The 11,473-nt window shown below is 45.0% G+C and overlaps 1 protein-coding gene and 1 long non-coding RNA gene across 2 annotated transcripts in view; both read left to right on the top strand.

The window, feature by feature from the left end:
- Positions 1 to 11,473, top strand: part of SORBS3 (sorbin and SH3 domain containing 3) — a 33,170-nt gene that overhangs the window by 5,810 nt on the left and 15,887 nt on the right. Inside the window, exons 4-10 of the mRNA XM_015817970.1 lie at positions 1,046 to 1,109; positions 1,407 to 1,442; positions 2,470 to 2,557; positions 3,508 to 3,604; positions 3,994 to 4,053; positions 7,163 to 7,249; positions 10,121 to 10,176. Coding sequence (XP_015673456.1) covers positions 1,046 to 1,109; positions 1,407 to 1,442; positions 2,470 to 2,557; positions 3,508 to 3,604; positions 3,994 to 4,053; positions 7,163 to 7,249; positions 10,121 to 10,176 — 488 coding nt within the window. The remainder of the gene's footprint in view (positions 1 to 1,045; positions 1,110 to 1,406; positions 1,443 to 2,469; positions 2,558 to 3,507; positions 3,605 to 3,993; positions 4,054 to 7,162; positions 7,250 to 10,120; positions 10,177 to 11,473) is intronic.
- On the top strand, positions 2,514 to 4,045 carry LOC107289241. Its single transcript, XR_001548918.1, has 3 exons — positions 2,514 to 2,557; positions 3,508 to 3,604; positions 3,994 to 4,045. It is a non-coding gene; the product is annotated as an uncharacterized LOC107289241 (long non-coding RNA).

The following is an 11,473-nucleotide window of genomic DNA, read 5'->3' as shown; positions in this document are numbered from 1 at the left end:
CAAACTAAACTACTGTTTCTGCTTGATGGTTTGTCTGGTGTTAATCCCTGCTTATCTAGGTGTTGGCTACTGGAAAGGATGAGTTCTGGTCTTTTTATTTCCTTTCTAAATAATCAAGCAGGCACGGAATTCCATCCTTCTTCTTTTTAAAAATACAATCCACTGCCAAGCTGTCACAGACTGGGGACCTCTTGGATTAATTCCCAAGCCATGAAAACCTGGGGCTGATTTGGCAGATAAACGAGAGCCATCTGTGCAGAAATTAAAAAAAAATATGTGGCTTTCCAGATGTTTATGAATTACCATTCTAAGCATCTTTTACCATTGGCCCATGGCTGAAGCTGCTCAGAATTGTAGTTCAACGATGTCTGGAAAGCTATAGGTTTGAACACCCAGGATTTAAAATTATCCAAATGTTGATCTGACATTGAGTGGTTTCTGTGGTGTCACCGACAGGAAAATACTTTCCTTCCAAGAGTTGGCATACAAGTCTAATGCTGGGTTAATATAAGAGAGTGAAAATCTAATGCTCGGTTAATATAAACTGAGGTTTACAAATTGAAAGCCAATCTTAGGAATAAGGGCTCTTTTGCTCGTTACCCATTACTCCCCAGGGGAGAGGATCTCTTTCTACGTCTCTTAGCCTTGATAATAGGTTTTGTATTTGCATCAAAGCTCTTATTCTCTTGCGTTCTCTTATTTAACTTTAACTGTAGCAAAGCAGGGAGCTAAAAGAGGGCTGGTCTCCCACTTGCAAGGTACCTTACATTTATAGAACATTTACTTCCCTCTACACATCCTCAGAGTTCATCATTTACTTGCCTGTTTGCTCTGTGCAGAGAGACAAGAAAGTAGGATTCCTAGTAGTCTGTGCGTTGTGTATTACTGAATACAACATCTTCTTGCGCTGCTGTGAGAATCTTACTTTCCTTTTGTGTTACAGAATTGTCTAATTCCATGCAAAGATGTTGCCTAGTCCTTCATGGTATGTGTATCCGTCTTCCCTTTTCTGTTGCTGACTTTACACGTTTGTTTTGTATTGCAGAGTGTAGACAGCCCTAAGGACTGGTATCGCAGCATGTTCCAGCAAATCCACGGTAAACTTCCAGGTATGGACTTTTTTCCAGATGCATCGTATTAATTTAGATCGGTGTTTCAATTCCCAGAATTCCCCAGCCAGCACAGCAGCTGGGGAATTCTGGGAGTTGAAGTCCACACATGTGAAAAGTTGAGAAAACAGTAATTTAGATCCAAAAACCACCCCAATCATTTTAGACTCTCTCTCCATTTGCAGTTTAAAGCAGCATAGCAATGCCCTGACATGAAAGAAGTATGGTAGGGAATCTGTTAGTTTTAGTTCTCTCCTATAGAGCCCACTTCCCATGGACATCTCTCTTCTTTTTCAGAATCAGACCTGGATTGGGATCCCTACGAATCAAAAGGTAGATATATTGTTTTCTGCTTTTGAACATGCTCCCTAGCTATCCTCTGGGAAATGTTTGGTTTCCCAGGAATGACACAGTAACAGCAAATTGTGGGGTTCTAGTGTTGAGAGAAAAGCATAGTAGAAGAGGTTCAAGACGTTTCATTGATGGGACAAGAACTTGTACCAAGAAGGAAGCAAAAGCCTGCCGGAATGGATCTTGGGGTCATTCTACTACACCAATAAAATGTTCAGAGCTTCTTGTGTTAGATCTATATTGTAGAAGCAACAGTGTGGGGTTGAAAACTGCCATCTGCGTAAAGAGCAAATACTATAGTACATCTGGGCTTTGTTCTTGACCCTTTAATATTTTCTCCTGACTCTGTGGAAGTGACTGATGTGGGAATAATACTTGCTTGGCTGGGACAATGCTTAAAAGGCCCCCAGCACCCAAATGAAGGGCCTGAAGACATCAGACATGGCTTCATAGAGACTTCTTAATGAGAAATTCTCATTTGGTTGGACTTCTGCCTGTGAATAGGCTATTAAGAAATGATGGTCTTCCCACCATGAAAATGTAACAGAGGGATTTCCTTCCCACTAGGAAAGTGCCTAGTCCAACGGTAGGCAAGATTTCAGTGGTAGTAACTGTAATGTTTTTACAGGAGGGCATAGGTAGAATAAGAGGAACCAGGTTGCAGATGTGATTAATTCTGGGGTTTTCTGGTATTCAAGGAAAAATTTGGAGAAAGATTTCTTTGTTTCTTTTAAAGAAATCCCAATTAAAAGTAGCAGGACTGTTAATGTTCAAATCTTTGAAAATCAACCACAAACTGTACCATCCAAATTCAGCTGAATGGTCACGTGGACCTCTGAGATAGCCGAAAGAAAATTCTTGACTTGTTCCAGCACTAAGGCTTTAGGTTGTCCATCGGTGTGTGTGTATGTGTGGAGGTTTTGGGAAGAGAGCAAAGAGATCATCCATTGTTCCATTTGATTGTCCTTTGATTGTCTGTCTCAGACAGCGATAATTTTGTCTCCTCCAGATCATGACCCTCCAGGACTCATGAAGAAGAACCAACCTCCAGTGATGATCCCAAACAGTTCCTCTCGCCAAAAGAATGGCTTGGCTTGGTGAGTAGAAACATGGAAGATGTGATTCTCTCCAGTGAAGGAGGGCAACCAACCAACATACAGAGAGGTGGCAAAGCCATATGAACATCAGAAAAAATGTGGGGCTGAATGTAAAGATATGACATTATGCACTTTCCTGATACATTTACATTAAAAATGTAAGCTTATTTGCAACTCAATCTCATGCACTTATTCAGAAGTGAGGTCCATTTCAGTTGGTGGGACTTTAGTACAAGTGAATTTGAGACTTAAGTATTTGGGGGAAGCATTTAAGAAGCATTCCAACAGGTTTTGAGGAAAGTAAACAAAGTGTCCCCTGAGATATTGGAGGCATCCTTGTTCCCAGATTCTGTGTCTTCTTTTCTGAATTAGTGTTTTACAGCTGGCTCTGGACAATGGACCGAAAAACTAATTAGACTCTTCAAAATTGGTCCATCGTTGGGTTTAATTCATCAGTTTGAATGCATGCCTGTTCCAGTGCCCATCTGTGACACTAGAGGGAGATGTGAGATTTCAACATGAAATGGATTCATCTATAAATGTATACATGTACCGTATAAATGTGCCCTTGCTATTATCTCGATGACTTAGTCAATTTCAGCTGAATATGTGCTTTGCTTTGCTTGTGTTTGAAGGGTTATCAGGTGGCAATGGGAGGTCCCTGTGTGATGGTTGCAGCTTTGCCATTTCACAACATGCAACACCCACCTCAGTCTACCACTCACCAAGAAATGTGGGTGCATTGATACTACCTGAAGATACTTAGGGAGGGAATGTAGTGGCAAACGCTCAGAAATGGCTTGTGGGCTATTGAAGCAATCCTTTGATGCTGGGAATGGTCCCTGCTAAAGTGGATCTTTGCAAATACAAGGCAGGAAGTCATTGGGGTCAAAGGGGAGACAACGCACGTCATGCAGAGCACTTGAGGGTCTCCTATCTTTCTTTTGCAGGAGAAATTGGGAAGCTGCAGATGCCACCAGCAACGAGCCCAGGAGCATTTTTGATTACGAACCTGGAAAGTCATCCATCCTTGATAATCCTACTCTGGTAAGTAGAGCCTTAGTTTGGTTTGAGGCGGAGTACTCATTGATAGAACAATTAGTAGGCCCAGCTAATATCTGAACCAGGTTTGGTGTATCACCAATCAATGGAAGTACAGTAGGGTGGAATATTGAAATAGTGATCTTGTGCATGCTTCTGGCGAGTCAACCTCATTGACCTCAGGAGGCATTAAAGAATGCCACACGTGCTCTGAATGTAAGGGAAAACAGATGAACAATAGGTGTAACACCATATGGAAAATTGGCCTCTGGAATGGGAAGCCCCACCCTGTTCTGCATCCTCCTACTACTCCAAGCCCAAGGACCATTGTCCCAAATAGGAATTGTCTCTAACTCGGCATTCTTTTCATTGACGTTTTAATTGGCCCATTACAGGCTCAGAAGTCCTTCCCGCCATCTTCAGCACGGTGCCCATCGCCCTCTCTGCCAATTGAGGTGAGTCCTTTCTGCACATTTGGCCTCTGGCAATGTCAGTAGACACAGCCAAGCACGTGCTATCCACTTCCTTGAAAAAGCTGGGGATTGGGAGGCTAACGTAGCCAGCGAGAGGAGATGGTTCTCCCAAGACGCCTGGAGTGCAGCTGTGTTTACTGGCTTCCATGGAGCAGGATTCTTTGTTATTTCCTCTCCCCTCCTCCTCCTCCTCTGCCTTGAAGATTGTGCTACACACAGCAAATAAGCTGCCCAGAGTTGCAGACAAGAATGCACCAGGTCAGGGTTTGGAGCGAGTGGAATAATGTACTATCTGTGATTCTACAAAGCCATGTGCCCTAGAGTTAAGATCATGTAGCCACTCTCTTTTTAAAAAAAATAGTCTGTGCCCATACCATTCATTGTTGATTATGATCATTCACTTTGAAAAATCTACCTTCGACTAGAATTTTTCAAATAGGATTTTGGAAAGTTGAATTTGGTACTCATGATCATGCTGCACAGTTGCTGAACTATGTGTGATAGTATCCTGTGCCATGGAAGCATTCTAATTTCTGTTTCTGAAATTATCAACTTCACCGTAATCTTAATTTCAGTGTAAATATAAAGCTTTCCCTTATTTACCCCAGCTGCTCTGTTTTTCTAACTCCTGCCTGCAGTATAATGAATAACAGATGCTAGACATGATATTGGTGCCTCCACAAATAATTTCCAGTAGGGTCTCATATTCTTCTGATGTCGGAAAAAAAAGAAGACTATGAAAGACTAAAAGAATGGTTATAAATTAAAACACTTCCAGAGAACTTAAATTCTAGCCAGTACAGATTCCAGAATAATGAACATTTTTATAGGCACATCAAATTATCCCATACTTTCCAAGGTTAGTTTGGAAATATTTGATGCCTCCCACTTCAGGGTAATGCTTTAATTTCCTTCCTTCCTTCCTTCCTTCCTTCCTTCCTTCCTTCCTTCCTTCCTTCCTTCCTTCCTTCCTTCCTTCCTTCCTTCCTTCCTTCCTTCCTTCGATCCTTCCTCAGTCTTGATTCCTACCAACTGCCTGGACAAATCCCTACAATTTTCTTGTCCAGATTTTTGGATGTGATTTGCTCTTGTCTTCTTCCCGACAGGGCTGAGAGAGAACATAGAGCAAAATAACAGAGTTGGAAAGGGACCTTGGAGGCCTTCTAGTCCAACCCCCTGCTCAAGCAGAAGGCCCTATACCAGGGGTGTCAAACTGCCGGCCCGCGGGCCGGACACGTCATCCCAAAACCGCGCCCACCCCATTGCCAGCAATGGAGAAAAAGCTCCGATACGTTGCGCGACGTCACGTGACGTCGTGAGTTTGACATGCCTGCCCTATACCATTTCAGACAAGTGGCTGTCAAAACACTTGTTGAAAACCTCCAGTGATGAAACAGAACTGGTCCATGGTCACCCAACAGGCTTTGTAAGGCAGGACTAGAATTCAGGTCTCCCAGTTTTTGGCCTGCTTCCTTTAACCACTGCACCAACTGGCTCTCAGCCCCCTCCATATTGCACTATAAACCAGTAAGCAGGATTGTGTAATTCATATAATGGACAGCTGCAGCCTAACCTGATTAAATTCAAAATGAAACCACAGAAGGAAAAGGCATGTATGTAATGCATTAAAAAAAAAATGTTTCGGCTTCTCTGAGGTCTGTTCCACGGAATTCCAAAACTCGTACATCAGTGCCATTCCCAGGAAGTCCTGAGTTAACCTCAGTCAGGGGTCTTCAAACGTGGCCCTTTTATGACTTGTGGACTTCAACTCCCAGAATTGGGAGGAATTCTGGAAGTTGAAGTCCACAAGTCATAAAAGGGCCACGTTTGAAGACCCCTGACCTAAGCGGTGCTGCCAGGAAGAGAAGCCCTCAACAAGGTGTCCTTTGGGAGGACCACAGACGAGAAACAAGGGATGGAAACTTAATCAAGGAGAGAAGCAACCTGGAATGAAGGAGAAACGTCCTAACAATGAGACAATTAACCAGTGGAACAGCTTGCCGTCAGAAGTTATGGGTGCTCCATCACTGGAGGCTTTCAAGAAGAGATTGGACAACTATTTGTCTGAAACGGTATAAGGTCTCCTGCTTGAGCAGGGGGTTGGACTAGAAGACCTCCAAGGTCTCTTCCAGCTTTATTCTGATTGATTTCAAGACACTTTCCCCCTACAATTCTCTTGTTCTCTCAGTCCCTGGCATTTGCACTAGTATCTTTGCCCTTCCTTCCTTCCTTCCTTCCTTCCTTCCTTCCTTCCTTCCTTCCTTCCTTCCTTCCTTCCTTCCTTCCTTCCTTCCTTCCTCCCTCCCTCCCTCCCTCCCTCCCCTTGGGCAAATTCCCACAATTCTCAATCAAATGTGTTCGTTTTCATAAAATCCACTTAGCTTAATTTCCTGGGATAGGTATTGTCCCTCAAAATGGGGTCAAGTGTGGCCTTTATCAGTTTTTGCCCTTCCTTTGGAAATATCCTTGTGGAAACTAGAGCCTTGTGTTGCAATGACTAGTAAAAGCAAACCATAAATACAAATAAACATAAAGGCTTTAAGCTGCACCCCGACTGAATGTTTCTCCATGAAAAAGCACTCTGCATATAGAAAATATTCCAGGAAAGTGTGTGTGTGTGTGTGTATGTGTGTGTGTGTGTAAAAAAAAAACCCCACTCTAAACATTTGTCTGAAGCATACTGTTTTTTACATGTTGGAATCTTTTCCAGTACGTAAGAGACAGCATTTAGTTGCGATTACACATCTACGAACTGACTTGCAGTTTTACATTCCAGAGGAAGGTGACACTTCTCTTCCAGTCTCTGAATTATAGCCTTGAGGCTGCGTTCATGTGGGCACTTTAACTGGCTGCCCTTTCAAACAAAAGGGGACTTGTGTAAGCAGGGTATCAGGTTGATTGCATTGTGCAACTGAACTGCTTGGGTAGCAGTGACAACACCTTGACTCCACCCGTGGGCACAAGTGAGTCCCACATTCTTCTCTCTTGTCTCAACCCAAAACAGCCCTGGGCTTCTTTGCTCTCTTACTGTGGTGTCCGCAGCCGGGCACCGACACTCCTAAAGCGGCATTATTTCTTTCTTCTCTGCCAGGAGCAACTGGAGAAGGAGCTACAACAGCTCAGCGAAGAGTTGGACAACGATATCAGAAACCTTGAGCAACAGCAACTGATCCGCAAGGTAAACCTTTTGTTTTCCTATGTGCTTCCTCTCCCGCTGGCGTAGCGCAGGCATACATTCCCAAGGTGGCTTGGCCTCAGAACCAATAACCTCCAGTGTGGCCTTCAGATCCCTCCCAGATATTGTCGAAATGTTGTTGTTTTTTTTAAAGGAGAGGAAAGGAACATTATTAAACGCAAGGGTGGAATCCTACTTTTCAATATGTTTTATTAAATTGAAGTTTGAAAAAAATCCGTTTTTTTGTTTTTGTAGGCCTTACTAACACAAACATAGGGTTAGGATGGCGTCTCCCTTGTGATCTTGGGCTGAGCAAGGGACCCACTTGAGTCTTCCTATTCGCTCTCGGCGCTTTCCAAATTTATCTGTTTCATTTCCGATTATTACTGACTTTAGAGGACCCGCAATACTCAAATATGTAGGTAGTCCTCGACTTATGACCACAGCTGAGCCCAACATTTCTATTGCTCAGTGAGACAGTTGTTAAGGGAGTTTTGGCTCATTTTATGACCCTTCTTGCCACAGTTCTTAAGTGAATCACTGCAGTTGTTAAATTAGTAACACGGGTGTTAAGTAAATCTGGCTTCCCCATTGAGTTGGCTTGTCGGAATGTCGCAAAGGGGGAATCACATGACCCCGGGACACTGCGACCGTCATAAATGTGAGTCAGTTGCCAAGCATTCAGATTTGGATCACATGACCGTGGGAACGCTGCAACGGTTGCAAGTGTGAAAAACAGTCATCGTTTATTTTTTTCAGTGCTGTCGTAACGTTGAACGGTCACTAAATGAACGGTTGTAAGTTGAGGATTACCTGTAATCACATTTTAAAAAATCACATAATCTAAAAGAGCCGTAGTTAGAATGCAGTACTGCAAGCTAACTCATTGCTCACTCCAGGAATTCGATTATTCTGACCGGCTTAAGGTTGACTCAGCCTTCCGTCCTTCTGAGGTCGGTAAAATGAGGATTTGGATTGTTGGGGACAATAGGCTGACTCTGAAAACTGCTCAGAGAGGGCTGTAAAGTACCGTGAAGCGTTCTATTAAGTCTTCAGTGCTGTTGCTATTGCTATTGTTGGCTGTACTTTCATGCCTTTAACTGGAGTCTACCCAAAAACTCTCATCCTGTGCATATTCTGGCATGCCTGCACCTGAAATGATTGGTTTAACTCTGCATGTAAAAGGATAAAGGAAACAAATGAAGTTATTTTAGGACACCTATAAACATAACAGAGTCCTTAAGTAAAAGGTTGACAACTGTAGGTATTTATAGCCTCCTGTTGATGTAGTCTCCTCTTTGTGTCTCTCCACCTGCATTTGTGTAATGCAATCAAATATGGATGTTTATTCAGTATTCCACAGCCATGGCAGAAACAATCGGTTCATAGGGCTGGTAACATTCAAGGAAGGAAAAAACAGAAACCAGACTATTGTGGTTTCTTGTACATTGTTTGTGTTAATGGATTTTACACAGTAGCTTCTATCTATATCACCATTTTTCAAATATGTCCATTTCCAGATGCGTGAACGTCAGCTCCCAGAATTCTCCAGCCAGCATGCTGTATGTTGTATGTTGTATTATTGGCTATCCATTGATATTCCCAGGACAGGTAGTCCTCGGTTTACGACCACAACTGAGTCCAACATTTCCATTGCTAAGTTAGACAGGAGTATTATGTGTGTGGGATATCTTTGCTTCCTTGAGTTATTTGTAAAAAGAATAAAGTAGGAATCCAATAAATAAAATACAGGCAAGTGGGAAAGTTAGAAATATTAAAACGTCACGCATTAAAGTTAGAAACGTGAACACGAACAATAAATGAAACAGAATTCAAGAACGGTAACAGAATAGCAGAGTAGGACGGGACCTTGGAGGTCTTCTAGTCCAACCCCCTGTCAAGCTGGAGACCCTTTACTATTCCCGACAAATGGCTGTCTGGTCTCTTCTTAAAAATCTCCAGGGATGGAGCACCCACAGCTTCCGTTGCACTGATCAATTGTTCTCACTGTCAGGAAATTTAGTAATAGTAATAGTAATAGTAATAAAGTTGGAAGGGACCTTGGAGGTCATCAAGTCCAACCTCCTGGCAGGAAACCCTACACCATTTCGGACAAATGGCTGTCCAGTCTCTTCTTAAAAACTTCCAGTGTTGGAGCATTCACCGCTTCTGGAGGCAAGGAGTTCCACTGGTTAATTGTTCTAACTGTCAGGAAGTTTCTCCTTAGTTCCAGGTTGCTTCTCTCCTTGATCAGTTTCCATCCGTTGCTTCTTGTCCTGCCTTCAGGCGCCTTGGAGAATAACTTGACTCCCTCTTCTTTGGGGCAGCCCCTGAGATACTGGATCACTGCTATCATGTCCCCCCTTAAACTAGACCTACCCAATTCCAGCAACCGGTCCTTGTATGTTTTAGCCTCCAGAACCCTAATCATCCTTGTTGCTCTTCTCTGCACTCTTTCTAGACTCTCAACATCTTTTTTACATGGTGGTGACCCAAACTGGATGCAGCATTCCAATAGATTATTCTAAAATGGTTTTTGTCATCGGACATTAGTTAATTTAAAAAAAATTTGCAGATGTTTGTCTGCCTCTTCCAAATGCCTGGCTGGGTATCCCTTCTGCTCTAGACCAGTTGGCCTTTAGGACCCTGCTGTGTCCTGCCTGCCCGCCTGCCTGCTCTCCCCCCCCCCCCCTTGCCTGGTTTTCCCAGCACCCTGCCTGGGACTTGCTTCCCTCCCTCCCTCCTTCCCTCCCTCTCTGTTGGCTAACTATTTTGTTGCTGGCTGGTTTCCGCCCGCGAGACGAATTCAGACTCTTCCCCGCACCGCTCTCCGTGTCAGCTCTCTTTTTTCCCCTTCTCTCTCTCTCGACGCAGAATCCCTCGGCTGGTTCCTCTGTCTGCGCCTCTTCCCTGGCCTTCCCTGCCAGCTGGTGAGTATGTGGGATGGGGTGGGGTGGGGTGGGGGGGGAGGCTGGCATAACTCTTAGGTGCTGGCACGCAGGGTGCCCGGCTTGCCACTTGCTGCTTCCTTGCAGCTGCCAGCCGGCCACACCTTGGCTCTCAACGGTAGCGTCATCCTCAAAGCATCCCGGGTGGATCTGATGCAAGCCTGCCTGGAACAAAGTTTGCTGGGAGGGTGTGTGTGTGTGTGTGTGTCGGGGTGGTGGTGGTGGAAGGCAAGGCAAGGCAAGGCACGGCAAGGGGGGGGGGGGTGCAGCGTGCTGGAGGGAGGGAGGAAGGAGGGCAGCTTTCCATCACTAAGCGGTCTCCAGATGCGTTGGGCTGCATTTCCGTTCTGCAGCTTGCGCGCAGCGGCCTTGGAGAAAGTTGCTTGTAACTGGAGGGTGGAAAGAGGAAAAGTTTGAGAGGTGGGAAGTTTTCATTCAGAAGTGCTGCTCCCTTCCCCTTGCAGGGAGGGGGTTCTAGTGTGTGTGTGTGTGTGTGGGTGGGTGCACTTGTGTGGCCATGGGTGTACATGTTAAGAGATGAGTTGAATTCTTTGCCTGCTGAACTGAAGCATCCCGTTGTGTGCCGCTTTTCAGACTCCTGCCAGGAAGAGCTTCCAGGTCTCCAAGCAATGCATCTGGGAAGGTTTGGGGGTGGCAGAGGGTGAAAGCGCACTGCAGGGCATGACTAATTGCATCAGCTGAGTAGAGCAGTGGGGATCTGGCCCTACAAACTATTCCAGCGTTTCTCAACCTTACGGACTTTAAGAAGCGTGGACTTCACACACACACTTCTTAAAGTTGCTGAAGTTGAGAAACAGACAGACGGAGAACTCTGCGGCCCTTTAGGTCTGAAGCAGCAAGGCTGTTCTTATCAGGACTCATCCTGTTGTGCACATCCTGCCTCTCACATGCAAACAGAAAACAAGCAAGATCTGTGTTTAGGGTCATTGGCAGAGAAAACTGGCTGCCTGGGACTATGCACAGAGTGGAAGAGGAAATGTGTTAGGGCAGTGGTTCTCAACCTGTGGGTCGGGACCCCATTTGGGGTCCGTCGACCATTTCACGGGGGTCGCCAAGCAAGGCTGTCCGCCATTTTTTTCCCCTTTTCCGGCGGGTGCCTTACCTCCCTTGGGCTGGGCCAGCTGGTGGTCGGCCTGCTCCGTCTCTGCCGCTTGCCAGCTACGCCTCGGCCGGCGCAGGGGGCGGAACCACGCATGTGCGGCGCTCCCGGGCAGGGAAAGTCCTCGACTTACGACCGGTTGGGTAGTCCTCGACTTAC

This window comes from Protobothrops mucrosquamatus, unplaced genomic scaffold (genome assembly GCF_001527695.2).
Source record: "Protobothrops mucrosquamatus isolate PMUCROS unplaced genomic scaffold, P.Mucros_1.0 scaffold659, whole genome shotgun sequence".
NCBI classification, from domain to species: Eukaryota; Metazoa; Chordata; class Lepidosauria; order Squamata; family Viperidae; genus Protobothrops; species Protobothrops mucrosquamatus.
This window is presented reverse-complemented; position numbering and strand designations above follow the sequence as displayed.